Raw genomic sequence first — 27,157 nt, forward strand, 5'->3', positions numbered from 1 at the left:
ATACTTCCAAACCTGAGGACTTGATTCAGTCCCTAGAACCAACACAGTGGTTAAGCTGTCTTTGATTTCCACATGTACATACAGTGTTGCCTGAGCACCCTTGAGACACACATAAGCAAAGTAATTAATTAGTAACAAAATTTTTTAAATTCTAAATCAAACTAGTATAAATCTACATACATGGACTGGCATGTTGAAGTAATCAGATTTGAAAGCATCTGCCATTTCCCCAAACGTACGTAGAGTATAGTCCCTTGCTGCTTGTTCAAAGCCAAATGCTTCTTGTGGCTTGCTACATTCCTGCATGGGAACAAGAAAATTTGTGTTCCAGGTGACATTTTAAAAACCAAGTGTATCTAGCCAATCAATACTCACAAAGGTATTTTTCTAGGATTTTTTTTTCATTCTGTTAGGTCTACATTAGAAAACTCAGCATGTTCCCAGAATGAGATTGTCCCAATGAGTAGATAAAATAACTTTTAGTTGGTATTTAGCAAATAAAATACCATTTTAATTATTTAACTTTCATTTGCTTTCAGGATCAAATGTTTCCAGTACTAAAAATGAGAGGAATAATGTTCAAGCGTTTAAACTATAAAACCAACTTAGAATATATCAAAATAGAAATCAATAACTAGATGGAAACAAAATAGCTTTCAGAGTGTAGATACTTAATGATAACTAAATAATGTTATCAAAACCAAAAACAAAACACTAAGAGGTTCCAGAGGCTTATAGAACTCTCCTACATAATGGAGTCAAATAGATTTGACTATTGAGACCTACTTACAATGTCATCTCTATTGAGGTATTGCATACTTAGACATTTAAATACTAGTATTTATCTAATACTATGGACCTTTTCTCAGTTCATGTCCTGTGAGGCCATCTCATGTTACACTATGGCTATATATAAAACTGAGAAACCTCTTAGGTGTTATAACCTAATTCTAGCACAAACGGTAATACTCCAATAACCGAATGCTTCCTTATAGGTGTCAGCAAATTCTGTTATATTTTATTAAAATATCAGCCCTACATATACTACACTGAAAATATTTAGGTTAAAAAGTAAATTAGTAAAAGTAATTGTCTAATATAATTCCATTCATTTAAAATAGAAGAAATATCTGGAGCTAGGAAGGTAAGTCAATAAGGAACATGTCACACAGGCATGAAGACCTGAGTTTGTATCCTAACAACTCAATTAAAAGCCAGGTCTCTTTACCAGGAGGGTAATGGAGACAGGGAGATACCAGAAGCATCTTGGCAAGTCAGTCAGCTATAACCAGCAGAGACCTGTAACAGATGCAAAAACATCCCTCACCCCAACACACACACACACACACACACACACACACACACACACACACACAAAAATAAGCTGTCTGGATGAATACAGACTAAGACATCAATAATGGTCAGTAGCCTTGTGAAATCATCGTCTTAAGTTGTTAAGTGCTTATACATTCCTACAAAGAGCACACAGTTTTACAATGAATTTGTTGGTGAATAAATAAAATGTAATTTCCTATTAAAAATGTTTTCTGCCTCTGAACAACACATACACACTGTGGAGCTTTGTGAGACCTTTTTCCTACTTGCTTCCCAGCCTCACTTTGTTCCTAGATGTTATTGTTATTGTGAAATCTAAAACCCAGAGGCAAAGAAAACAGTCCCGAAGTAGTTTTCTTTCCCAGTCATTGATCCTCACTTGAGCCAAACACTTTGGACACCTCCAGTCTCCCTTGGGAACATCATGGAGAGGGGGGATCAAGCAGAAAGTGTGGTAACTATCGTCACAGCCGTCACACAGGAGCAGCCGGTCCTCATCGTTGCCGCTGCCACACAAGAGGCATACATACAGGTCCACCTACAGAATAAAATAAACATAAAACAAATGAGCATAAGCTATTATTTGACTTGTGAACTTTTTTCTTTTCTTTTTTAAATCTTGTTCTGACAAGGTCTCCACATAACTTAAGTGGCCTCTTAATTGCTTAGTTGAGGATGACCTTGAATTTCTGATCCTGACTCCATCTTTAAGTGCTGGGAAAACAAGCATGCATGCAGTTCCATACCTGGTTTTCATAAGGCTGGTCAAGCTACGAAAGTATTCTAACAACAGTCATGTGCCAACTCACAAAAAGGAAACACACACACACACACACACACACACACACACACACACACACTATGTTTTAATTTACACAATTTGTGGATGTGTGTGTGTGTGTGCGCGCGCGCGCGCGCGTCTGTCTGTCTGTCTGTCTGCATACATACTACAGTCCGCATGTAAAAGTCAGAGGTCTCTCTTTCTACCACATGAGTTCTAGAGATTGAAGTCAGATCAAGTCCGGCCTGAACTACCTAATGATCCATCTCTGCACCTTCTAAGCTAGGTGGTGGTGGTAGTGGTGGTAGTGGTGGTGGTGGTAGTGGTGGTGGTGGTGGTGGTGGTGGTGGCGGCAGCGGCACAGACCTTTAATCCCAGTGCTCAGGGGACAGAGACAGGCAAAGCTCTGAGATCAAGGGCAGTCTGGTTTACAAAGCAAGTTCCAGGACAGCAGGAGATATACAGAAAACTGACTTTAAAAAGCAAACAGCCAAAAAGAGTTCTGCAGCCTTTATCAGGAGAACTTCATAAACACATGCACTCCCAATTCTGAACTCCAAGCTCTATCAAGTACATGTTTAATGTTCTCGTATAGTCATTTTAGTAAGTTTAAGATAATCCTCATAGGTAATAAATTCTCAGCCAGACAACTACAGTAAGCAGCTGCTCTAGAGCAGGGACAGTGCAGATGCCTGTGGTCATGACACCAGGAAGCTATTGTGGAAGACTAAGATTCCAATGCTAGCCTCAGTTCCAGAGAGACCTGATGAAAGAAAAGTGAAAAACTAAAGCCTCAGAGGCAGGTGTACCTTGAATTAGAAAGAGAGACAGAGAAAGACAGGACAGCCAGAGACACTACTTTTAGTTCAATTCTAGATTTGAGATGGGTGCTGCCTGCTCGTGGTAGTGCAAACCTGTAATCCCAGTACTTGAAGGGGGGGGGGGGGCAGGGGGCGGTGCAAAGACCAGGTCAGTTGCATGAGCCTGTTTCCTCCCCATATACCCAAAGGTGGGGGGGGGCGGGGGAGGCATATATGGGCTGAGCTGTCACACAGGCACCCAATCAGCAGGAGAAACCAACCCTGCCCATGCCCTGAGTTTATATCCTGGAGAACTATAAAACACCATTGTAACTAAGAATTTGGTGGTTCTATCTTAATGGTGGCACTCTCCATCCCCCACCGCATCCAGTATATAAACCTGCTAACAGGAAGCTGAGAAGTCAACTAACAGGAAGCTTCACTGTTTATAATTAAAGGAAAAAATAATGGACTCTGAACATTTTACGTATTTTCTTTTTTGTATGGTGGGAAGGAGCAGGGAGAAATGATTCCTAATTTAAAAGACACTTCTGTCAGGATCTTACAGTATAGCAGGGGAGGTCAATCTGATACTTTCTAATATTATGAGAGAATTTTTGTTTGTTTTTGGCTCACGCTGTAACTCCTGAGGACCACGACTGCCGCTTGAGCACACATGCAGCACAGCGTAACTTTCAACAGGCGTCCCATTCCTCAGAGGTCACCGCTCAAGGCCCCACCCCTGATTATCCAACTCCTTTCTCTTCCTCTTTTCTTTCTTGTCCCCCCCCCCACCCCCCTTGCTGGTTGACTTTTGACTGACTCTTCATCTCAGCTGCAGGTAGCTAGAACAGTTGCATGCACCTTGTTACTACTATTCAGTACAAACTGAAAAAGACTCAGAAAAACCACTGGCAATGCTTACTAGAATCAGGTATCTCGTTACTTATAAGTTGATTAAACAAACATTAAACTATGCTTCCTTTGTTAATCCTAAATTAATCATTACTAGTATAAGCTTGTAGGTAGAGGCATTTTCAAAAAGGGGGTGGGGTAGTAGGCTAGGGATGAAGTTCAGTGGTCGAGTACTCGTTTGGTATATACAAGGCCTGAGTCCTGTAACAAGTATGCTGCTTACTCCCCAGAGCTGGGTATGTAGCTTATGGTGCAGTTCTTGCCTAGAATATGCATGGGTGGGGTGGGGGGGGTAGGGGGGGCTTCTACAGGCCCAGCTACTCAGGAGGCTGGGACACAATTATGAATCCAAAGCCACCTTGAATATGGAGAGATCGTGTTTCAAAAAGGAAAAAAAAAAAGAGTAAGTAATTGAAAGAGAAAAACACAAAAATGGGGGAAAGGAGGAAGGGTAGTGTCAACTCACAGAATTGGTGGTTTTCTTAGAGCGGCTCTTGGGCTTTTCCTTCTCGCTCTCGAACACGCAGTCTTTCTTGTCGGTGGGTTCTTGCTTGATGTTACTTTTCATTTCTTTCTCTGAAGGAGGCAATCCAAAGTTAGTTCTTTCTGTGTGTACTACGCTTATCTCTGCTTCCGATCTCACCTCATCCTCTTCCTCCTCTCCAAGCATAAACTATGCATAAATGCAGTTCCATGTTTTTCATTTAACAACACCTAGTGCTACTACATACAAGAGCTCAGTACTGATTGATCAAATACAATTAAATTTTAGCATGTGCAACTATTATGAATATGCTGTTTACATGTGTATGTCTTCAAAATAGGAGCAAAAATGTTCTTCAGTTAAGAACACAATATGGGTGGGGGCTGGAAGGATGGCTCTGTGGTTAAGGACACTGTCTGCTCTTACAGAGGTTCTGAGTGCAAGTTGCAGCAACCTCACAGTCATCTATAATGAGATCTGGTGCCCTATTCTGGCCTGCAGGCCTAATGCACACAGAGCATTGTATACATAACAAATAAACAAATCATTAAAAAAAAAAAAAAAGAATATGATATGGGGAGGTAAAGAGATGCTGAGAGGTTAAGAGCACTGGCTGCTCTTTCAGAAGTCCTGAGTTCAATTCGCAGCAACCACATGGTGGCTCGCAGCCATCTGTAATGAGGTCTAATGCCCTCTTACTAAATTTCAGGTGTATATGCAGACAGGCATTCATATAAGTAAATGCATCTTTAAAGAAAAAGAAGAAGAGGAAGACATGACAGCAAGCAGGGCAGTGATGGCACACACTCTTAATCCCAGCACTAAGGAGGCAGAGGCAGGCGGATCTCTCTGAGTTCCAGTCCAGCCTCGTCTACAAAATGAGTCCAGGTCAGCCAAAACTACACAAAGAGATCCTGTCTGAAAAACAAAAAAAGAGTAAGTCATGTGTTGGGAGCGGTAGCACACACCTTTACTCCTAAACTCAGGAGACAGAGAACAATAATCTCTGAGTTCCAGGCTAGCCAGAGCTACATGGTTGAACAGTGTCCCAAAAAAAAAATTAAAAGAATGAGGGAGGGAGGGAGCAAGAGGAGGAAAAAGAAGGAAAAATAACAACACATACAAGCATTATCAACTCTACTTCAGACTAGATAATGTCTCTATCTGGTCCGAAATAAAAAGGAACCCATACTTTTCAAACCATTTTTAAGTAAATTTACTGAACTGAGTGTCAAACCAACAGCTGGATGTAACTGAGAAATTCGCCTATATTCCAAATATGAATATTTTTCCATTTTTGTCCTACTGCCTATTAATTACCAGAATAAACACAATATATTAAGATTTTATTTCTCAAACCCAGCCAAGTGACCAAAAAATAATTGTTGCTATCACCATTACTTTTTTCTCTCATTCATGGATAAACTTTCTTACCGTTTTCATATTTTGGAGTTGGACAACCCATTCGGCGTCTCAGATTATGAGTTCTGGCTTCTGTTGCCTCTTCTGGTTCTATTTTAATATTCATAGCCTAAAAAAATTGTCATGTATATGAATATTTTCTTCTGTCTGTTATTACTTAGTAATTCAGAAGACACTTTCTTCTTAGATCACATTTTTAAATCATTTTAAACAGAAATTAGAAGATGTACTCTCCAATAACTTGTTTGAAAACAAAAACCAACAAAAAGGAACCAGAAAAACTGGGATCTAATTGTGAGCTGTTTTACTACCCAAAATGGACATACGAGGCCTTACTTTCTCCTTTAGAAATATTGCTTTAAATATTACTAAACCCAAAACAATTATAAAAATATCAATTTTATTAACTTCTAAAATTTTGCCAATCTCTTCAAAGGTCTACCAGCATCTGTGGAAACTTAAGTCTCCCCAATCTTCAATGATTCTTTAAAAGACAGGGTGTCAGCCAGGAGTGGTGGCGCATGCCTTTAATCCCAGCACTCAGGAGGCAGAGGCAGGCAAATCTCTGAGTTTGAGGACAGCCTGGTCTACAGAGTGAGTTTCAGGTCAGCCAAGGTTACACAGAGAAATCCTGTCTCAAAAAACCACCACCAACAACAAAAAGACCGTGTCACCAGCTCTTCTGGATTCACCTTGTAGAACAGACTGGCCTCAACTCAGAGATCCACCTGCCTCTGCCTCTGTGCTGGGATTACAGGCATGCGCTGCCACACCCGGCTTTGCTTGTTTTTTTGTTTGATTGTTTTTTGTTTTGTTTCGTTGTTTTTTTAAACAAAGGTTTTTATTTTTATTTCTATTTCTGTATAAATAAAGCATGGCCATATGTCTGGAGGTCTTGTCATAGACCAGGAGAGCACCTCAGATTCCCTAGAGCTGGAGATATAGGAGGGTAGTGAGCTGCCTGACGTAGGTGCCCTGCCAGAGACGTATGCGTATTTACCAAGTGAGCCACCTCTCTAGCTTCATTAGTGTTTTAATTACTAGGATTAAAAATTAGGACCTGAATTTAATCCCAATCACCCACATGACAGCTAGCAACCATCTTTAACTCCAGTCCCAGGGGATCTGACGCTCTTCTGGCCTCCATGGCCACTGTACTCAAACGGTACACAGGCGTACAGTCAAGCAAAATACATAAAAATAAAACTTTAAAATCTCAAGCCGGGTATGGTGCATGTACCTTTAATCCCAGCACTCGGGAGGCAGAGGCAGGTGGATTGCTGTGAGTTCGAGGCCAGCCTGGTCTACAAAGTGAGTCCAGGACAGCCAAGGCTACACAGAGAAACCCTGTCTCAAAAAACCATTTATGAAAAAAAGCCATATCTATAGCACTTCTTACGAAAAAAACCAAAAGCTCAACCACATGGAGCATCCCTTTATAAGAGGTGAACAGCCATTAGTGCTAAACTCAAGAATTCTAATGCATCCCTTGGAATACTGACCTCTGCTCTCATGCGCTTTGCCCGGCGGGCTGGAGGACAGGTCTCTGAGGGGGGCACAGACTGCCTCTGAGGAATATCATGGGGTTTGTACTCCTTGTCCTTTGTGTCTGAGGTCAGGTTGGGCTTCTGAAGACACTAAAAAGAAAACAGTCCTTCCAATGAACTTCTTTTCTCATAATTTTTTGTATAGTTAACAAAACATCTACTTTTTAAAAATCTAAAGAAATACAAAATCCAATCTAAAAATAGCAATCATATACATGTTTATGTCTTTCCTATAAAATTTCAAATAATTACATTTAAAGAAACATTTATTTATTTTTATTACCTCCTCCTAACTTTTCCCATACTCAGCCCTATCCCTCATCTCCCTTCTCCTCCTAATCCCCCAACAGTATGCCCTTTTCTTTCAGTACACCCTTTGTATTTTAATTTATTAATCCATAGACTATAATTCGTGCTGTCCATGTATTTTTTGGTGCAGCGTCACGCACTTGTTACTGGAATGTAGGGTGGGTGGGTGTGTGCCTGCACGTGTCTCCAGAACTAAAGTACCATACCCATTAGGACCTTCGCTGTAACCAACATTTTCCTTTTTAAAAAATTTTTATTTACTGACTTTACAGCCTGATCCTCAACTTCCAGTCCTGCCCTCATGCCGTCATTCCCTCCTCCCCTCTGTTCCCCCTTATCCTTCACAGAGAAAGGGAGGCTCCTTTATCAACCCACCCTGGCAACTCAAGTCACAGCAGGACTAAGTACATCTTTTCCCACTGTTGTTAGACAAGGTAGCCCGGCTAGGGGATCCACACACTTACATTTCTAATTTCTTTAAAGCTTAATTTTTTAACATCAAGTTTCCTTTTACTTTCTTTGTTTTCTTTTCTTTTGGTTTGGTCCTAAACTGACAGATTATTTTAATTTTACATTTATTCGAGTGCTTGTCTCCTCAGTTTCTTTGGGTTTTTGTTTGTTTTTCTCTGTGTAGCCTTGGCAGTCCTGGACTCACTTTGTAGAGCAGGCTGGCCTCGAACTCTCAGTGATCCACCTGCCTCTACCTCCCGAGTGCTGGGATTAAAGGTGTGCGCCACCACCGCCCGGCTTCTCCTCAGGCTTTAAAAAGCCTTAGCAGATGAGGCTAGGTGATACACATATATAATGCCAGCATTCAGGAAGCCTAGGCAAGAAGAGCTTGAGTTGTGAGAACCTACGTACGAAGCAAAATGACCCATGAATGCAATAATTTCTTTTAGATTGTTATAATCCTGTAGAATCTGACATGGAAAACAGCGCTATAATCAAAATCATCCTGAGCTGAGAAAAAGAGGTCATCTGACTGGAAAGTACTTTCCTTCTAGGATTTCCATTTATTTCATATGTCCCTGCAAAGTCTAATGTCTTAGACACAAAAATTAAGAGGCACTCCAAACCATTTGGTTCTTGAAGGGCACGGTGTGATGCACACCTTTCACCCCAGCAACTGGGAAGCGGAGCTCTATAGGCCAACCAGGTCTATGTAATGAGTTCCAAGCCAGCCAAACATTCATAGGCTCTGCTTCAAAAAAGAAAGATTGGTTCATATAAAAATGTCCCCATAGGTTCCTATATTTGTAATACTTGGTCACCACTGACAGCACTGTTTTGGGAGGTTGCATGGTAGTGGGGGCCTACCTGGAGAAAATGCTGACCACTGGGGAGAACCACTTAACTCTAGACCTGGTTTCTCATTATAACCTATGCCACAACTATTCCATACCACGTAGCCACAGCTAGACCATGCCTGCCTCGCCCGCATGCCACACCGTCACCAAGTAAGTCCTTCCTCACTTACTTACTTTGCTTATTGTTGGGTATTCAGTCACAGTGACATGAAAAGTGATACAGTTCTGATCAAAAAATTTCATTATTCTTTTTTTTTTTCAGTTTGATCCTAAGCTGACAGGAAGATGATATTTAATGCCAAAACACAACACAAGAAATTACTATTACTAAAGCTAACATGAATTTCTCAAGTATGAACTTCTTCTTCATAAGAGGACAACAAATACCAAGAGAAACATTTTATAAAAGTTTTTTTTAATGTGTTGTATGAGCATTTTGCCTGTGTGTATGCATGTATACTGTGTACATGTCCAATGCCTGAGGAGGTAAGAATAAGGCATTGGATAAACTTAAACTGGACTTACAGTTGGCTGTGAACCACCATGTGAGTGCTAGGATCCAAACCAAGGTCATCTGCAAGAGCAGCAAGTGCTCTTAACCACTGATCCACTTCTCCAGCCTCAGGAGAAGTGCAATTACCTAAAGGACATCTGGGTACGCCATCATTTATACTCAGCATGAGATACATGAAATATACTGTCAACTAGGGATGCGGCTCAATAAACTTTTCTGTACATTAATTTTTTAAAGGCAGGAGTAGAGGTGGGGCTGAAGATGCAGCCAGTTAACACGGTGCTCCCGTAGCATGCTTGCGGTCCTGGGAAACCACAGCAACCATGGATTACATGTGGTGGTACACACTTATATTCCTAGTACTCAGGACCTGGGGGCAGAAGGATCAGAAGGTTCAAGGCCATCCTTGGCTACACTGTTAGTTAGCAGATAGCCTAGGATACATGAGATCTTGTCTTCTAAAAACAACAACAAAAATCAACTTATACATACCTTTACATACTCTATGAACGTTCTGAAACAAAAATTATGTGACTTAAGGTTAAAATTATGTGGGATTAGGCAGATATTAATGACCTGATTCGCATATTCCATCTCACATTTAGTCTCTGTTTCCCACTAGTCTAGGTGGTTCCATATTCATGACTCTATAAAGACTTTAGACATACTACGCAAAAGCAAGTTTGGCAACTTTTTAGAATACATATAAAGAGTTTTATCTTTTGTTTCAAACAGTAACACAAGCCTAATACATTAGTTTCATAACTAACAAGGACGTTAGCCTCTTCTTGAAAAATAGGATTTACAAGTAGTTGGTATCACTGTAGACAATCACCTCATCCACAAAGACAACCATCCTCCTTCAGGGTAGCCAGCCAACATGGCGATGCAAGAGTAAGCCTGTGTTCCATTATGTCGGTGCACTGTTCACTTTTTTCAGGGGGAGGAGGGGAGAGAGATGACAGTCCATGGAGTCTAGGTAAGCCTTGAACTCTCCATGTAATCCAACAATAACCTTGAATTTCTGATCCTCCTGCCTCTGCCTTCTGAGTGCTGGTATTACAGGAACTTGACACCATAACCAGCTTATGCAGTGCTGGGGACTGACCCACAGCTGTGTACATGTCAGATAGGCACTCTACATGTAGGTCTCGGCAGATACTTGAGTTATAAGTGCCGTGTTTATGAAATACATCTTTAAACCTTTACCCTTTGTTTACTTGACCAAGATATTTACCACATCATCCTGGGCTTTTATAAGAACTCAGGATTCCCTTGCCTCAACTTTTGCTGTCCTAGGATTACAAACAGTAGCTGCCAAGTGTTTGTTTTCTTGTTTTGTTTTTAACTAAGCTGGCTCTCTAGGCAACTAACAAGTTTCTAAAAGGCTGCAACTCAAATTAGCTAAGATCTTTGTTTCCCTTACTCACTAAAACATCTCCAAATGGAATAAACTCAAAAAGGGAAAAGTTAATCTATACAGGGTAACTACTGCTTATAAGGTATAACTATAAAACAGAGGCCAAAGTCTAATGCGTGGGAAGCTGAGACAGGAGAGTCTCGTGTTCAAGGGCAGCCCACACACATGGAGATGGTTGATACAGACTTAGAATCACCTAGGAGACAAGTGTCTGGAAATTCTGTAGGGGAAGAGTCAAACTAGCTGTGGGTGGCAGCAGCCCATGGGTGCATAAAATGAAAAGGCTAGATAAGCCCTGGCATTTTTCTCTTGGCTTCTTGACTGCAGACCATGTTGACCAGCTGCTTCACGCTTCCAAGGCCATGTGTCCCGGCCCTGAGGGACCGATCATAAACTGAAACTTACCTAAGTCGCTTTTGTCAGGTGTTTTGCTGTAGCAACAACAATAACATACACAGCAAAACACTGTCACAAAATGAATTACATCATCCACGGCTCACTAAACATTAGCACTTTTTTTGGTTTTCCAGGACAAGATTTCTCTGTGAACAGTACTGGCTGGCCTCGGAACTCAGAGATCCCTCTGCCTCTGCCTCCATGAGTGCTGGGATTACAGGCATGTGCCACCACACCCAGCTTATCATACATGTTTTTAAAGTGGGGAGACAATGGGGTGTAGGTCCACTGGTAAGAGTGTATGACCAGGGTCGAATCTCCAGCAGTGTATAAACTGAGCGTAGATGCAACTACGATCCCATCACGTGGGAGGGGGAGGCAAGATGACTAGAAGTTCAAGTTCATCATTGGGTATACAGGTTGTGTGTTACAAAATACAAAGCCACGACTGGTAGCACACACCTATAGGAGGCAGACAGGCACAGCTCTTGTGGGTTCAAGGCCTGCCTATCTTAAACCACAAATTACAGGACAGCCAGGGCCACACCGTGGGTAATACAGACAGTGGTAGCGATACCTAGCTTAAAGGAGAGCTTGAGAGTTTGGCCAACAGTATGCAAATATACAGAAAATAAATAAAAAGCTTTCTAAGTGTCAGTTTATCGGACCAGCCACTTCTTAGTCTAAAATATAAGCTCAAGAAGGATAAAGAAAAGAAAAATACTATGAAAATATATAGGACTTAGCATTATTTGCTTTACTGGTCTATATTATTAGGATAGCTGTGTTATCAACCTTTCCACAGTACAAAAATAGTTCAAGTTACAGGTTATTGCTCTACTGAATAGTACGAAAGCAGCTAATGGATTAAGACAGGCCTTTTTACCAGGGCCTTGAAACATGTGGGACAGCTTTACAGCATTTGCCTGAAGTTGAAGAGGCATACAGAGAGGAACTGCTGGGGTGCTTTGCAGGATTAAGTTGCCTCCCATTTATTTGTTTATCTTTGGGTTTTTGTTTTGTTTTGAGAGACAGAGTTTCTCTGTGTAGCCTTGGCTCTATTGGACTTGCTTTGTAGACCAGGCTGGCCTCAAACTGACAGAGTTCCACCTGCCTATAGCTCCCGAGTGCTGGGATTACAGGCATGCACCACCACGCCCTGCTCTCCTCCCTTTTGTTAAATATTCTGACAACCTCCTGGGAAATCTCAGTAGGCAAATGTTAGGCCACTTAATTCACAGATTATACTTTTCTTTTTTTTTGTAGTCCATGCTGGCCTCGAACTCAGTGATCCGCCTGCCTCTGCCTCCCAAGTGCTGGGATTAAAGGCATGCGCCACCACGCCCGGCTACACTTTTCTGTGACAAGCAGGGATGCTCTAAATAGTGTATCTAATTTTTTAAAAGTACATAATAATAATCAACTCCTACAGTGAAGTAAACACAGATTTTTAGCTGTATTTGGCAGTAAAAAGACATTTTCTTTATAATCATCTTATTCATCTAATACAAAACTTTCAAATACAGTTGCTCCAAAATCAAGGTACTAGATTTTTTTTTCTCAAAAAGAAATTCTTTAAAAATGTTTTCTAAGCCAGGCGTGGTGGTGCACGCCTTTAATCCTAGCACTCGGGAGGCAGAGGCAGGCAGATCGCTGTGAGTTCGAGGCCAGCCTGGTCTACACAGAGAAACCCTGCCTCGAAAAATCAAAAACAAAAAAACAAAAAAATAAAAATAAAAACCAGTTTTCTAGCTGGTCGTGGTGGGTACACACCTGTAATCCCAGCACAAGGGAAGCAGAGGCAGGTGGATCGGTGTAAGTTCAAGACCATCCTGGACAAGCCCAGGACAGCCAGGGCTACACAGAGAAACCCTGTCTCAGGAAAAAAAGAAAAACCAAAAGCTGTCTAAACATGATTAAGACTGTCTCATCCTCCTGAAGACAATATATCAACAAATAAGCAGTTAAATAAAAACAGGTCAAGGATAGCTCTAATACTCACCCTCAAACTGTCTCCAGACAGAAATAAATTGTACGGGTTGAGGATTCGTTCATAATGTCCTCTGATATGTGAGCCCACGGCTTTACCAGGAGCAAAACCCATCTTGGTGGCAATTTTGGTCCATTTTCTATCTTTGCAAACAACTGCAAACCCTCCTTCTTCTGCAACTAACTGTTAATGGCAAGGAAAAAAAAAAAGAAACATTAGAATTATTTCTAACTCCTTCACACCTAAGAAGATCCTAAGAACAAAATTCCCAGCTAGAGGTTTTGTTATTGTTGTTTTGGTTTTGTTTGTTTTTCACGTCCTGGGTCAAAGAAAAAAAAAACAGCGATTAATTTTATACTAAAAAATTAAAGCAGCTCTTTTGACAATGTGGTCCACAAAAACTTCACCCCTCTCAAAATACTATTCAGTTCCCCAAAGAAGAAAAGATTAACAATTAAATCTTTACTAAAGTAAAGCACCTCATGCTTGGTCCTGCCTTGTTACCCTTAAAAGGCTCTACATATTATTAAGCCATCATGTCTGGTAGAAAGAAGTGGAACACAGACTTGAATTATGTCTCAGCGGTTTTAGCTTCAGTTTCTTCAGGTTCCCTGAGTCCTAGGCTCTCCTTAACTAAACTAAAATGGGAAGGAACCCTTTGCAGTATTGATACATTTTAAAAGAAAGATAAATTGTAACAAACATCTATAAAATGAGGCTTACCAACTAGACCGATAAAGCTCTGATACTTAATACACTTAACTTAAAAAAAATACTAAAAACATTTTACTTTTTTTTTGGTTTTTCAAGACAGGGTTTCTCTGTGTAGCCTTGGCTGTCCTGGACTCGCTTTGTAGACCAGGCTGGCCTCGAACTCACAGCAATCCATTTGCCTCTGCATCCTGAGTGCTGGGATTAAAGGTGTGAGCAACCACACCTGGCTCATTTTACCTATTACAAAGAAGTAGCTTCTTTGTAAGGTTGTTTAAAAAAATGTGTAGCTGCACCTACACTGTGCTTACCTTATTTAGCTGGAACAAGTCCAAGATCTTTCTCTCCACATGTGGAATCTTCAAGGTACTTCCCTGTAGCTCCCAATACTTTGCAATCTGGTCCAGGAAATTCAATTTTACACGAGTTTGGGCCTAGATGTCAAAGAAATGCAATTTTAACCTCACCTATTTGTGTTTCTTCCCTGTGGCACAAGGGAAGAAACTATTTTGTGCAGGCTGAGCTTGATCGCACAGCATGAACCCTTTCAGCCGACTGGCTCGCACCACTGGCACATACAGACACACATGTGCACTTGGAGCCTTGTTCTGAAGCTCCTGCCTATTACCTTGTGCTCTTTTCACTCTTCAGACTATTTAAGGGCTGGAGAGACAGCTCAGATTAAGAGCCTGCTCTTCCAGAGGTCCTGAGTCCAATTCCCAGCAACCACATGGTGGCTCACAACCATCTATAATGAGATCTGGTTCCCTCTTCTGTTGTACAAGGGTACATGCAGGCAGAGCACTCTATACATAATATCTACTTTAAAAAACAAACACATGAATAAATAAAAACTTCCTATAGTATAAAAACAAAAGGACAAGAAAAAAAGCTTTATGTGCTTTTTAAGTGTGATTGTGCCACACTGGTCTTTGGGAAACTGTTACTAACTCACGTCTGGGTTAAGAGAACTGGCTGTTCATACCGTCTATAACTCCAGTCCCTGGGGAACTGACACCATTTTCTGGCTTCCAAGGGCAACCAGGCAGGCACATGGTATATAAACATACATGCAGGCAAAACATCCAAACACATAAATATAAAACTTTGAAACTTAAAAATTAAATCTAAGTTTTGGACGTATAAGAAAATTAGGGATAAAACTTTTCCTACTGCAGTCTTTTTAAAAGTAAATTCTTTTGGCTGGGCATGGTGGCGCATGCCTGTAATTCCAGCACTCGGGAGGCAGAGGCAGGCGGATCACTGTGAGTTCAAGGCCAGCCTGGTCTATAAAGGGAGTCTAGGACAGCCAAGGCTACACAGAAAAACCCTGTCTCAAAAAACCTTTAAAAAAAAAATAGTTTGCAGGGCTGGAGAGATGACTCAGCAGATAAGGGTACTGCCTGGTATTCCGGAGGATTGGAGTTCAAATGCCAGCACTGACATGGCAGCTCACAATTGTCTGTAACTCCAAGATCTGACATTATCACAAGGACACAGATGCAGGCAAAACAACAATGCACATAAAATAAAGGTCAAAAAAATGAATAAGTAAATATAATTCGTTTGCTACAGTGGTCTAATTGCCAACTTTTTGCGCCATAATTATCCATTATTGGCCATGTTTTCATTTCACTAAGATTGTAACATTAGTGACAGACAGAACATTACCTCAAGTTCATTTAGCCTCTGGATACGTGGGGTAAAATGAAGTTTATCAACATCACAGGCAAATGGTGGCTGCCAATCCTAGGAGAAAGCAAAAGCTATTAGATAGAATTAATTACTTAACACTTGAAATTATTTTAAAATTAAAATCAAGGTTCTATAAACTATTTCTTACCAGTCAAACAAAATATAAGTGAAGCAATTTTCCAACCTGTTTTCCACAAAAAAATTAGGAGTATGTAATAAACCCCCTCCCCCAAATATTGGTCCATTTGGCACACACTTCTTTGTCCTGATCTAGCCCTAAGCTCAGCCTCTGGTTGAAAAGGCACTAATTTAGGTAAAAATGATTTTGAAGTATCTCACTACAATACAGCATAATGTCAAGTTATCTATAGAATTTTTACATATTTGATCTAGTCTTTTAAACTGAAGGAAAGAGAAAAGCCAGATGTGTGACTTATGCCTGTAATCCAGCATTCTGTAGGCAGAGGCAGGAAGACTGCAACAAGTTCCCTGCAACCTGGGTTCCATGGTGAAATTCTATCTCCAAGAAAGGAGGAAGAGTAGAGAGGGCTGGAGAGTTGCCTCAGTGGGCCTAAGGCACTGAGCTCAAATCCCTAGAAAAACACAGGCATGTACCTATATACCCACAGCTGGGAGAGCAGACAAAGGGGGAGCTTAACGGACAACTAGTGTAAGAGACAGTAGAGACTGTCTCAAAACCAGAGACAAAGGTAAAGGGACTGGCAAGATGGCTCAGTGAGTCAAAGTGCTTACTACCAAGTTAGAAAATCTAAGTTCGATCATTATATACCACCTAGTGGAATGAGAGAACAGACTTCTACATGGGAATCGTGACCTGCATGCAACCACACCCACATGTATACTCTAAACAAATACAGAGAATGATGGACTACAGCCGTACCACCTGGAACCCACTCAATCTTGTCTGATCTTGGAAGCTAAGCAGGGTCGGGCTGGCTCATACTTGGATGGGAGAATGATGGAGGAGGACATCTCAGGCTAATGTCTAGCCTCCACATTTGCCCACATGGGTACAATGACACACAAATACATCTGTGTATGTGCACACACACAAATTTAAAAATAAGAATGTAGCTCATCTGGTAGCATACTGGAAGCCCTGGGTTTGATCCCTAGTGCCCCACGAAGCAGATGTGGCAGTACACTCTGTAATCTCTGCTCTCAGAAGGTGGGAGCAAAAGAGAATCAGAAGTTCAAAGTTACCCTCGGCTACGTGCTAAGTTCAAACCCTGGGCTACAGGGATATTCTTATATATATATATAAAAGGAAAATGTTTTTAGGAGGATCAATTCTTCAGCAGAAGAAAAGCAGCATGGACACTTAAACCAATTTTTATAGCTATTCTTAATGTCTACACATACAGATACCTATTCTTTAGAGAACCCTCCTATCTAACTGCTATCATGAGGAAATTACAGGTTAGAAAATTGCTCTGGGGGACTGGAGAAATAGATGGCTCATGATTAAGAGCACTGTCTGCTCTTCAAAAGGACCTGGGTTCAACTCCCAGCAATCACATGGCAGCTCACAACTGTCTGTAACTCAAGTTCCAAGGTATCTGATGCCCACATACAGACATACATATAGGCAAAACACCAATGCTCATAAAATTAAAAACTGCTGTCTCTAGCAGTGCCAAAAATAAAAGGGGAAGGTGGGCTCAGTGGTAGAATGTCCAGTTAACGTGGGCAAAATGCTGAATATAGCCCCATTAAAAACAAACTGTGTATAAATTGTTACCTAAATATTGAAGAAACTGGAAAACAACTTATCTACAAGAAGGATACAGCCAGGCAGTGGTGGCGCACGCCTTTAATCCCAGCACTGGGAGGCAGAGGCAGGCGATCCCTGTGAGCTCAGGCCAGCCTGCTCTACAAAGTGAGTCTAGACAGCCAAGGCTACACAGAGAAACCCTGTCTTGAAAAAAAAAAAAAAAACCAAAAAAAAAAGATACAATTAAAGAAAAATGCTGCTGTTTTACTGACAATAATGACAAACATGTGAACTAATTATTTACTTGTGCACTTGATAGTTACAATGATAAATTTATATTGTGCATTTTAAGATGGCAAATAAAGACAAATATTATAAAATAGGAAAAGATAAGTAATTGTCCTTCCTTACCTGCTTTAAATACAAACCAAAATACTTAAGTAATATATTATTTTAGATTACAAGAATGTTAATTTTTAAAAATCCATAGCCTTTAATCCAATTTCATAATCAGAAATGTATTAAAACTGGGGGTGTGGCTCAGCTGGTAAAGTGTGTGCTCCTGTCTTTATTTTTCTGATGCTTTGGTAAAATAACCTGACAAGAGAAAGTTAAGGGCCGGAGGGGGGGCAAGAGAGGGGAGCCTGCTGGAGAGATGGCTCAGAGGTTAAGAGCACTGTCTGCTCTTCCAAAGGTCATGAGTTCAATTCCCAACAACCACATGACAGCTCACAACCATCTATAATGAGATCTGGTGCCCTCTTCTGGCCTGCAGGTGGTAACATGCAGGCAGAACACTATATACATAATAAATAAATCCTGCAAAAAAAAAAAAAAACCCACCTTAGTGGGTAGAGAGATGGCTCAGAGGTTAAGAGCACTGTCTGCTCTTTCAGAGCTCCTGAGTTCAATTCCCAGCAACCACATGGTGGCTCATAACCATCTATAATGAGATCTGGTGCCCTCTTCTGACATGCAGGTGTACATGCAGGCAGAACACTGTATATGTAATAAAATCTTTTTTAAAACATTTTTTTAGTCGTCCAGGCGTGGTGGCACACGCCTTTAATCCCAGCACTCGGGAGGCAGAGGCAGGCGGATTGCTGTGAGTTCGAGGCCAGCCTGAACTACAAAATGAGTCCAGGACAGTCAAGGCTACACAGAGAAACCCTGTCTCCAAAAAAAAAAAAAAAATTGCAACCTTAAGAGTGGCTGGAGAGACGGCCCGGCATTCAGAGCATGTGAAGCATGGCATCCCAGCAGAATCAGCTAGGAGTTGCTGTGCACCTGTAAGTCCCCTGGAAGATCAAAGCCCTTTTCTGAGAAGTCTTCACATGCAGAAGACACTCACTCCCTGTCTCCACCCGCAAACACACACCTTTAGGGAAAAGGATTCAGTCCAGCGCTCAGTCCCTGAGTATAGTCCACCACTGCAGGGAAGTAAAAGCAGCAGGTGCTTGAAGCAGCTGCTCACCACATCCAGTCAGCAAGCAGCGAGAACTGAAGCAACGCATGCACTCTACTGCTCAGTCCACTGTCTCCACAGGGAATGGTCCTGCCCACAATTAAAATGGGTCTTTCCACATTGATTAATGTAGATAACCTCCCAGCATGCCCAGAGTCCTATCTCACAGGTGATTCCAGATTTGATCAGCCTGACAATTAAAACTAACCATCACACATATATTTACACACTTACACACACACACAGAGAGACCTGGGTTCGATTCCCAAAATGACATAAAAACTGGGTTTGGACAGCTAAGCAGTAGTTCCCCTCACTGTACAAAGTGTGAGGACTTGAGCTCAGATCCCCAGAACCCACATAAAAACTGGGTGGTGACCCATCCATGCTGATAACACCAGTGAAGAGGGGCAGACACAGGCAGCTCCTAGATATCATCCCAGACAAGCCTGCCACAGCAAGCACACAGTACATGTGCACACAAATAAGACAGGCGTGGTCAAGCACACCTGTGATCCCAGTACTTGGGAAGCACAAAGAGATCAGAAGTCCAAGGTCATCTTCAGCTAAGTAGAATGTCAATGAGACCCTGTCACAAAGTATTCTACAGCCAGGTATGCCAGCATGCCTGTAACAATAGCTTTCTACTGCATATGTAGTTACTATGTAGCCTTCACTACATAGCAAGATCCTGTCTAAAATCAAAAACAAAGAGAAAAAACTCCATAGAACCACCAAACGGATTAAAGTTCGCTTAGATCAATATGTGAAGATATTATGTTAAAATTATACAGAACAAGATGTCATGGGAAAGAAACCACACTGCTTTTTTTTTTTTTACTTTATTTTATGTGCATTGGTGTGAGTGTAGGACTGCTTGGAACTGGAGTTACACACAGTTGTCAGCTGCCACGTGGGTGATGGGAATTGAATCCAGGTCCTTTGGAAGAGCAGTCAGTGTCTTAACCAAGGAGCCATTTCTCCAGCCCCTAAACTACTAACGCTGTGGGCCCCACTGCTTCCTAATGTCTCGTGCTAAGACAGGCTTGTTGAGAGTTTTGCACTCTCATACTTTACAAAAGCTATTGACTTTCAGAAAGGACCTAGGGTTTGGTGTACGGCTCCTTAGTACTGCGCTTGCCTGGCATGCCCAAGTTTCTAGGTTCAACCCCAGTTTAGTGGTGGGAGGGGGAAACTCATATAGATAGGAAGGAGGAAGAGAGAAGAGAGGGAGGGAGGGAGGGAGGAACTAACTGATCATGGTTAAAGGTTAAATCCAAAACATATCAGAGCCGGGAGTGGTGGCGCATGCCTTTAATGCCAGCCCTCAGGAAGTAGGGGCAGGTGGACCTCAGTGAGTTTGAGACCAGCCTGGTCTACAGCCTGAGTTCAGGCCAGCCAAGGCTAACACAGAGAAACCCTATCTCAAAAAACCAAAATATAAAATATTGAAAGTAATGCATATGCATAATCATATGCATAATTTATGCTTACTGAATCCACAGATTCAAATAAATTCTAAATTCTAAAATGGCACATCAAACGGAAAACATTAAGTTGCCACAAAAACAAGAGAGATATACAAGGCCCGGGTGTGGTGGCACAAGCCTTTAATGCCAGCAGCAGGAGAATCAGAATTTCCCAGTTTCCTCTGCTACAGTTCAAAGCCAGCCAAGGCTCTTGTGTATATGTAGCGTCTATTTTTACTGATTTCCCTATATTATGTTTCAGTAAGCAGAAGGCCAAAGCTACATTCATTAAACCTGTAAGAGAGCTGTGAGCAGGGCATAATTCTGTAACTCCCAGCGCTTGGTATGGTGAGACACGAGGAGGCTACTGAGCTTGAAGCCAGCCGAGGCTATAGAAAAAGTAGTCTTGCCAGGTGGTGTTGCACACCTTTAGTCCCAGCACTGGGGCCGCAGAGGCAATGGGGTCTCAGTTTGAGGCCAGCTGGTCTACAGAGCAAGTTCAAGGACAGCCAGAGCTACACAGAGAGACCTTGTATGGGGGGGGGGGGGGAGGAAGTTAATTAGTTTTTTAAAAGATAAGCCGGGCAGGGTGGCGCACAGCTTTAATCCCAGCAGGCAGATCACTGTGAGTTGGAGGCCAACCTGGTCTACAAAGTGACTCAGGGATAGCCAAGGATACACAAAGAAACTCTGTCTCAAAAAATCAAAATAAATAAATAAATAAAATAAAATAAGAAGACAGGGGCTGGAGATATGGCTCAGTGGTTAACAGCACTGTCTGATCTTCCAGAGGTACTGAGTTCAATTTCCAGCAACCACATGGTGGCTCACAACCATCTATAATGTGATCTGATGCCCTCTTCTGGCATGTAGGTGTACGTGCAAATAGAGTGCTCATATACATAAAATAAATACATGTCAAAACTAAGATGAGGACAACACTGGATATCATGAAGTACTCCTGAGGCAGCAGGCAGAGCTCCAGAGTCCCATGCCAGCCCTTGGTATGAAAAGATGAGTCAGTGTTATTTTTCTGTATATAAGCAAGTTAATAAAACTCTGAAAATAGTCCAACTCCAGGATAACATTTAATAATGAAAGTGGCACCAGAAGCCATAAAATTTTCATTCTATTAAATTAATTTTTCTCTTAAGTTTTCATTTACTAGATGGCTAGTAACTGTCCTACACACACAAAAAAAGCAAATCCTAAGCATCCCTTTAAAAAAAACAAAGGATACATAGAGAAACCCTGTCTCAAAAAACCAAAAAAAAAAAAAAAAGGAAAAATAAATAAAATAAAACAAAGGAAAACAAAAAACATGAACAATTATCCATTATTTATGCCAAAGACATTTTGCAGACAGAAAATGGGAGGGGACATAAGATTAACAATGAAAGAAAAAGTAGTAATACAGATAAACACAACTCAATTAAAAAATAAAATCCAAACACACAATCTCTACATAAATTTTATTCTATTAAATTAATTTTTCTCTTAAAAGTTTTCATTTACTAGATGGCTAGTAACTGTCCTACACACACACACACACACAAAAGCAAATCCTAAACATCCCTTTAAAAAGAACAAAGGATACATCTATCTATCCTCCCACTGGAAAATATGGTGACTAATCTCAATTTGTCCAAAATGCATCATAATATTGGATGAGTGCCTCTCAGCGAGGGAGAAAACCTTAAATACTTTGAATTTTACAAAGTAGAGGCTATACTTCAAATATCCTATACACACCTCTTTTATTCTCCACTCTCATGTCTTGCCTCACAAAAAAAAGTACAGATGCTAGAAAAGGTTACCTAGGCTTGCTGTCTTTTACCTTCAAATGTAGCCTGGCAAAGACAAGAAACTGCCATCTGGTTTAAATATCACTAAGTGATGAGCTGTATAACCATACAGAAAATTAGAAGGATATTTCCTGAAGATCCTTGTAATTATGAGGGTTTAACGGGGATTTGGTTTTTTGTCTCTGGCATTACAGGATTAGAATAAAGCAGTGTTTCACTACTCCAGACTATAGGATATGTTGACATCTCATAGGATATTAATAAAAAGCTCATAGATAACTGTAGGTTTCACTCCTCAAAGAAACATCAACAAGACCATTTCACAAAACTACACAAGAGAACAAGTGTGATGTCCAGCCCCAGCTGATACAGACACAATGCAACAGGTGCACAGAAGGTTCCAGAACTATAAGAAGAGGAGGTGGAAAACCTCTTAAGAGTCAGAGGGGCAAGGTGGGCATGGTTGGCCCACACCCTTAATCCCAGCACTTGGGGAGGCAGAGGCAGGAGGATCACTGGGAATTCTAGGCCAGCTTGGTCTACAAAGTGAGTCCAGGACAGGCAAGGCTACACAAAGAAACCCTGTCTCAAAAAAACCTAGAGAGAGAGAGAGAGAGAGAGAGAGAGAGAGAGAGAGAGAGAGAGAACAACAACAACAACAACAACAACAACAAAACAACAACAACAACAAAACCAGAACAAAAATGACAGCCTACAGACTGGGAAAAGAGCTTCACCAACCCTACATCTGACAAAAACTAATCCAAAATACATAAAGAGCTCAAGAAATTAAACAGCCCCAAACCAAATAATCCAATGAAGAAATGGGGCTCAGGCAGGGTATGGTGGCACACACCTTTAATCCCAGCACTCGGGAGGCAGAGGCAGGCAGATCACTGTAGGTTCGAGGCCAGCCGTTCTACAAAGCGAATTCAGGACAGCCAAGGCTAACAAAGAGACTCTGCCTCCAAAAAAAAAAAAAGAAAGAAAGAAAGAAATGAGGCTCAGACAGCCAGGGCTACACAGAGAAACCCTGTCTTGGAAAAAAAAAAAAAAGAAAAAAGTAAAGAAAAAAATGGGGCTCAGAACTAAACAGAGAATTCTCAACACAGGAATATCAAATGGCTGGGAAACACTCAAAGAACCACTCAACGTCCTTAATCATCAAAGAAATGCAAATCAAGACTCTGAGATTCCATCTTACACCCATAAGAATGGCTAAGATCAAAAATTCAAGTGACAACACATGCTGGCGAGGATGTAGAGAAAGGGGAGAGCTCCTTCGTTGCTGGTGGGAGTGCGAACTTGTACAACCACTTTAGGAATCAATCTGGTGCTTTCTCAGAAAACTGGGAATAGAGCTACCTCAAGACCCAGCTATATTCCACTCTTTGGAATATACCCAAAAGATGCTCCACTACACAACAAGGACATACGCTCAAACATGTTCATAGCAGCCTTATTCATAATAGCCAGAATCTGGAAACAACCTAGATGTCCCTCAGTTGAAGAAAATAAATAAACTGTGGTACATTTACACTATGGAATATTATTCAGCTATTAAAAACAAATTTGCAGGCAAATGGATGGAACTAGAAATGATCATCCTGAGTGAGTTAGCCCAGAAAGAGAAAGACTCACATGGTATATACTCACTTATAATTGGACAATAGCCCAACAGAGATGTCCCCTGAAAGTCTTCACTTAGCAGGAGATTAGGATAGATGCTGGGACTTCCTATTGGGACTCCAGGAGAGAAAGCTAAGGGAGAATGGGGAAATAGAAGGATCCAGAGGGTGCTAGAAACCTACCCTACAAGAAGACCTTTAAGGCTGGCAGATCTGGATGGGTGGAGGGGTGTATTCAAACTACTGTACCAACCAAGGACAATGCATGCAGTAAACCTAGAACCCCTATCCAGATCTAGCCAATGGACAGCACATTCTCCACAGGTGTGTGGAGAGTGGGGACTGAACTCTGGTGCCCCCTACTGGACCACTCCTCCTTCGTGGGGAGGCTGGTGGCACTCAAAGGAAGAAAGCTACCAGGCTGAGACCTGACAGGCTGTGACCATATGGTGGAGAGGAGGTCCCCTTCTGTCACAGACCTAGGGGAGGAGAATAGGGTGAAAGAAGGAGGGAGGGAGGAACAGAGAAGATACAAGTGAGGGGATAATAATTGAGATGTACTGAATAAATTACTTAAATAAAAAAATTTCATTCAAAAAATTGAAAAAAGAAAAACAAGAAAGGAAAAAGAAAGAAATGTCAGAGAATATACACCCATTAAAAATTCATCAAAAAAATTCATCAATATGGCTGACTAAACAAGAATGACACCGGTAGACATGCTAACATGGAAAAAGAAAAATCTCATGGGACCTCAACCCTAGACAAAGAGCTACAGACAACTAAGGAATGTTGAGAACAGGAAAGTGCCTACTGGTTATCCAGTACTAAGTAGTCAGCCTTGAAATCATAACCCTGTGAACACAAGTAACACATAGACTGAACAAGCTCTATTCATGTACTTAGGAGAGAGAGAGAGAGAGAGAGAGAGAGAGAGAGAGAGAGAGAGAGAGAGAGAGAGAATTAAAGTAAAAAGCCAAGTAGGACTGGAGAGATGGCTCAGTGGCTAAGAGCACTAGTTGCTCTCCAGAGAATCCAGGTTTAATTCCCAGCACCCACATGGCAGCTCATAACTGTCTAACTCCAGTTCCAGGGGATCTTGCACCCTCACACAGACATACATGCAGGCAATATATCAAGGCAAAGAAAAATGAAAAAATACGTCTTTAAAATAATTTTTACAGCCAGGCGGTAGTGGCACATGCCTTTAATCTCAGCACTTGTGAGGCTGAGGCAGGTGGATCTCCGTGAGTTTGAGGCCAGCCTGGTCAACAAAGTGAGTCCAGGACAGTCAAGGCTACACAGAGAAACCCTGTCTCAAATAATAATTTTTTTCATAAAAGAAAGAAAAAGCCATGAATTTGAGGAGAGAGTATGTGAAGGTGTTGGAAGAAGGAAAGAGAAGGAAAATGAGATTTATTTTAATTTCATATATATGCTTTATTTTAATTTCATATATCTATATGAAATAATTAAAATTTTAGTTATATAAAAATAAACATATGCCAGAAGGTGGCGCAGGCCTTTAATCCCAGCACTTGGGAGGCAGAGGCAGGTGGATCGATGTGAGTTCAAGGCCAGCCTGGTCTACAAAGTGAGTCTAGGACAGCCAAGGATACACAGAGAAACCCTGTCTCGAAAAAAAACCTAAAAAAAAATAAACATAAAAGCCAGGGGTGGGGTCATATACCTTTAATCCAAGCATTTAGCAGGCAGAGGTAGTCGGATCTCTGTGAGTTCAAAGCCAACCTGGTCTACAGAGTGAGTCCAGGACACCCAGGGCTCTGTGTAACAGAGAAACCTTGTCTCAAAAATTAGTATAATAACAAATTTTAATTTCATTTATATGTGTATGTATATATACCTTTTTAAAGAGAGCTCCAGCTGGACATGGTCGCGCACACCTTTAATTCCAGCACTCAGGAGCCAGAGGCAGGAGGATCTCTGAGTTGGAGGCCAGCCTAGTCTACAGAGTGCGTTCCAGGACAGGTAGGGGAAACCCTGTCTTTTTTTAAAGATATATATGAATGCTCTATCTGTATATGCACCTGCAGGCCAGAAGAGGGCATCAGATCACATTACATTGTAAGCCACCATGTGGTTGCTGGGAATTGAACTTAGGACCTCTGGAGGAGACAATTTCTTAACCACTGAGCCATCTCTCCAGCACCAAAACCCTGTCCAAGAAAAAACAAGGTGGTGCATGCCTTTAGTCCCATCACCTGGGAGGCAGAGGCAGGTGGATCTCCATCAGTTAGAGGCCAGCCTTGTCTGCAGAGGGAGGCCAGGACAGCCAAGACTACAAGAGAAACGCTGGTTTTTGTCTTTTTGTCACTGTGTAGCCTTGGCTGTCTTCGACTAGACCAGGCTGGCCTGGAACTCAGCGATCCACCTGCCTCTGCTCCCTCCACCCCCCCTTGTGCTGGGACTAAAGGTTTGCAGCCACCATGTCCGACTGAGAAACCCTGTCTTGAAAAATCAAAAAATAAAATAAAAAATACAAGAGTGCCAGAGCACACGGCTCAGCAGCTAAAAGCACTTGCTGCATAATTATGAGGACTGGAACTTGGATCCCAGTCTTGCAAACACCTGTCACTCCAAGTTCTAAAGATCTGATTCCCTCTTCTGACTTCTACAGGTGCACAAGTACATGGACCCCACATACATATGCACATATATTCACAGGGACCAAAATATGTACACACAAATAAATCTTTAAAAAATAAAAACAAAGTTAGCCGGGCGTGGTGGCTCATGCCTTTAATCCTAGCGCTTGGGAGGCAGAGGTCAACCTAGTCTACAAAGTGAGTCCAGGATAGTCAGGAATACAAAAAGAAACCCTGTCTTGAAAAACAAAAAACTAATAAAAATAAAAATAAAATAAAATAGGGGCTAAAGAGATGGCTCAGCGGGTAAGAGCAGAGTGCCCACATGGCAGCTCACAATTATTTGTTAACTCTAGTTCCAGGGGATCAACGCCCTCTTCTGACCACTGCAGGCATCAGGCACTCAGCAGTACACACACACATGAAGGCACAACATCCACACATATAAAACAATGAGATTAAGAGCACTTGCTGTTCTTCCAGAGTCCTGAGTTCAATTCCCAGCAACCACATGGTGGCTCACAACCATCTATAGAGAGATCTGGTGCCCTCTTCTGAGGTGCAGGCAGAGCACTGTATGCATAAAAACCTTCTTTTAAAAAAATTTAAAAAAATAATAAAACCATGAATAAAGTAGAATATAATAATGAATGGCTATAATCCAATACCTGGGAAGTAAGGAGTTCATGGTCACCTTGGGTTACACAAGTCCTGACCCTCTCTGTGTGGGTTTTCTTTCAATGAGTTTATTAGACGTACAGGAAAATGGCTGAAGGGTTACTTACAGGAGTGTGGATGACCCCAAATCTTACACATCACTGAA

General features: G+C 41.4%; 1 protein-coding gene across 1 annotated transcript in view; it reads right to left on the reverse strand.

The window, feature by feature from the left end:
- The window catches only part of KDM5B (lysine demethylase 5B), a 69,883-nt gene that overhangs the window by 33,843 nt on the left and 8,883 nt on the right, over positions 1 to 27,157 (reverse strand). The window contains exons 2-9 of the mRNA XM_084796134.1: positions 15,603 to 15,680; positions 14,243 to 14,365; positions 13,233 to 13,403; positions 7,240 to 7,374; positions 5,750 to 5,846; positions 4,298 to 4,407; positions 1,715 to 1,873; positions 181 to 300 (exon numbers count right to left, since the gene is read on the reverse strand). Of these exons, the coding sequence (XP_084652260.1) occupies positions 181 to 300; positions 1,715 to 1,873; positions 4,298 to 4,407; positions 5,750 to 5,846; positions 7,240 to 7,374; positions 13,233 to 13,403; positions 14,243 to 14,365; positions 15,603 to 15,680 (993 nt within the window). The remainder of the gene's footprint in view (positions 1 to 180; positions 301 to 1,714; positions 1,874 to 4,297; positions 4,408 to 5,749; positions 5,847 to 7,239; positions 7,375 to 13,232; positions 13,404 to 14,242; positions 14,366 to 15,602; positions 15,681 to 27,157) is intronic.

Source organism: Acomys minous (assembly GCF_964271855.1).
Source record: "Acomys minous genome assembly, chromosome: 1".
Taxonomy (NCBI): Eukaryota; Metazoa; Chordata; class Mammalia; order Rodentia; family Muridae; genus Acomys; species Acomys minous.